This window comes from Solanum tuberosum, unplaced genomic scaffold, assembly GCF_000226075.1.
Source record: "Solanum tuberosum cultivar DM 1-3 516 R44 unplaced genomic scaffold, SolTub_3.0 scf00458, whole genome shotgun sequence".
In the NCBI taxonomy this organism is placed as follows: Eukaryota; Viridiplantae; Streptophyta; class Magnoliopsida; order Solanales; family Solanaceae; genus Solanum; species Solanum tuberosum.
Window position 1 is genome coordinate 245,852 of NW_006239378.1, and position 2,997 is coordinate 248,848.

At 32.3% G+C, this 2,997-nt stretch overlaps 1 protein-coding gene across 1 annotated transcript in view; it reads left to right on the top strand.

The window, feature by feature from the left end:
• The window catches only part of LOC102591643 (DNA repair protein RAD5-like), a 19,494-nt gene extending 17,407 nt beyond the window's left edge, over nucleotides 1–2,087 (top strand). The window contains exon 4 of the mRNA XM_015303599.1: nucleotides 1,640–2,087. Within this exon, the coding sequence (XP_015159085.1) occupies nucleotides 1,640–2,087 (448 nt within the window). The remainder of the gene's footprint in view (nucleotides 1–1,639) is intronic.
• The last annotated feature ends 910 nt before the right edge of the window (nucleotides 2,088–2,997 follow it).

Genomic DNA, 2,997 nt, shown 5'->3' on the forward strand with positions numbered 1-2,997 from the left:
TTTTATTAAAATTCTAATGACTTGTATTTCGAGTCAAATGTTCTATTTTGGATCTTTTTCTCTAAAAAATAAAATAATAAAATATGTCATTTATTTAATTATTTTCTTAATCAAATATATTATAAGTTATTATTTTTTATGTTAAATTGTTTTTTTTTTTTTAAATAGTCAAATATATTTTAGTCGAGTCGCAGGTCAACCGCATGTTAGTGGGCACTTCGAATGCTTAAACCCTTCTCGAAGTGTAAATTGAACCCCGAACCCTCTTTGGTATTTTCAAATAATTTTTCTCTGTTTAAATCTTTGAAAATTATAAGTTTCTTAATTTCTTTAAAAAAAATTAAGTGGCGACTCTTTCTAAGTATTTTTTTTTTTTTGTTTTATACTTGGAACATTTCAAAAAGGTGATTTTTCTAAAGGTTAGGAAAATTACGGCACAACAGTTAAAGTACTAAAGTAAGTTTTGCTGCCAAGTTTATGAGTTTTTTTTTTATGTATTATCTCCTTTGCATTGCGTAAGCATAGAACACCTTATTCTCGCTAGCTCTTATTTTCTTCATGGTTACTTTGCAGAACCTCATTAGGATTGATAAGGTAAGTTCCAGCCCCCTTGTACTTATTCCAACGGAGGATTTTTATTTTATTATCAATAAAAGACCATTGGACATACTGTCTAGCAATAAATTCGAAGAAAAAAATAATTCTTCCTTCAAGTTCACTTTGCTTGTGTACGGCTGTTCCAATTTTCTGGCCCATTGTTTCTCATTTTTTTTGGCTGCGTATCATGTTTCCTACAATTTCTTGTCCTCGAGTAGTTCTGGAACCCTTTGGGTTAGTTTCTTGGTTCATAACTTAAATTTATACGTCTTTTTCTTCCCATAAAATTCTCAATCATTTGTGTCATTACCTTGCCAAAAAAGTAAGAAGGGAGCAAGGATATTCTTATTTCTAACTGTATACCCATTTTGTATTTTTGTGCAGATATGTACAGGCTGGAACTCTGACGAATAACTATTTTCACATTTTTGCTATGATCGCAATTCGCATTCCTACAGAAGCGAAGGTACCAAGTCAATACTTTATAAATGCTTGACATGTGTGGAACCTTGAACATTCTTCATAATTGTAGTTGATGCTTGCATTCATCTTCTTGTTTTTGTTTTCTAATTGACTCTCTTTGCTGCTTCAATTAGAGTGAAAACGGCATTTGCTCCTTGGATAAAATTGACTCTCTTTCTCCTCATTCTTTTTCTTTCAACTTCTTCTCTTCTTCCTTTCTTTCTACCAACTTCCAACTTTCTATTCTTGCAAATAGTCATTTTCTGCTTCTTCCCAATACATTTCTATTTGTGGATAGATATGAATGTTTTGCAACTTCTTTTATTTTTATCTTCAGGTTCCTGTCATTAGGTTCATTGAATATACAATTATGACTTGTATTTATCTGTTGAATAAGAACATGTTATGTGGCTCATCCGTTGATCTTTGCTAAGTTTTCTTAATGGATCCTTGGTGGAATCCTGTGGTGGAGCAGCAAGCCCAAGATAGAATCCATAGAATAGGGCAATATAAACCAGTCAAGTGTCTGTCGTATTTATTCTACTTTGAATGGAGCTTATTGTTGTTTTCAAATTTGCAGGATTGTGAGATTTGTGATTGAGAATATAATTGAAGAGAGTATCTTAGAGTTGCAAGAGAAGAAGAAATTACTTTTTGATGGGCAAGTGTGTTTTTCTTATAGTCGTCTACATAGTTGCATTTGTCTTCTGAAAAAAATAAAGTATTTTGATGATTTTCCCTTGCAAGTTTTTTTTGGTAACCAATGTAAATTACCATTAACAAATGATAAACAAATACACCTAAAGAGCACTCTAGTTAAGCCTCTTATAGATCTCTCCAACAACCAACAATACTTATTCGCCTTTCTAGACCGTTTAACTAACTCAAGTCTGTCTGCAAATTCCTTCTTAATTTGTGTCATGGCTGTATCTGTATTTACAGTGACGCCTTTAAACAACTTTCAGTTCCTTGCTCTCAAAACCTGGTATATCATTGCTCCACACAATGCAGCAATAAGTTCCTTGTGAAACTGTTGCCAATTCTTCCTTTTGAGTCTATTTAGAATATGTTTGACAGTTCCAGAAGGAATCGATGTCCCAGACCATTGTTGCATTTCAGCTTAGTGTCAATCTTTTTATTACATTCCTTCTTTGCTCCCTTCCTCCGCTCTTTCTCTAAAAAAAACATTTTCCCCTAACTGTTCGTTTTTCCTTTGATTGCAGGACAGGTGGTTTTACTTCAGAGGCCTTAGGAAAACTAACAACCAAGGACTTGACATCCCTGTTTTATCATCACTTTTGATATGTTCTATTTCTTCGGTTTGGCAAACTAATTGACATTTATTTGTTCAGCTTCTAGTCAAATTCTGTACAAAGTGTTCTACATTTGCTTTTAGGCTGTATGGAATCTGATCTATTTAAAGAGTGTTTCTGTTGCTTCTACATGTTAGTTGATAAGAATCACCTTCAACAGTCATTAGCTTCATCAATTGTTCTTATTGTTTACTTCTATTTTAACTTCACTTGCATAATAAAAAGTGCATCAGAATGCATACCCTCAAGGTAAGGTCATGGAAATGTGCATCTTCCATTTAGTTTAAAAGGTTCCTTTATTTTAAAAAGATTAGGATTAGGAATGTCACTGTATCTTTCTTCTAGGCCAAAATGGTGAATTTTGAAGCTTTATTCACACTGAATTTAGTAATCGAAAGCTCTGTAATGTTAATTATTCTAATTATTTTTCGTTTTGAATAATTTGTTGTCTTTTTTCTCTCTGTTGAATGAATCATTTTTTAAATTTTGTGTATAGTTAATGACCTATAACCGAATCGAACCGAAATCGATAAATGTACATTGTATTTGGTTTTTCCAATTTTATAGATTTTACACAAATCTCATAGTGTTAAGAGCTAATTACGTCTTATCCCTACTCTTTTCC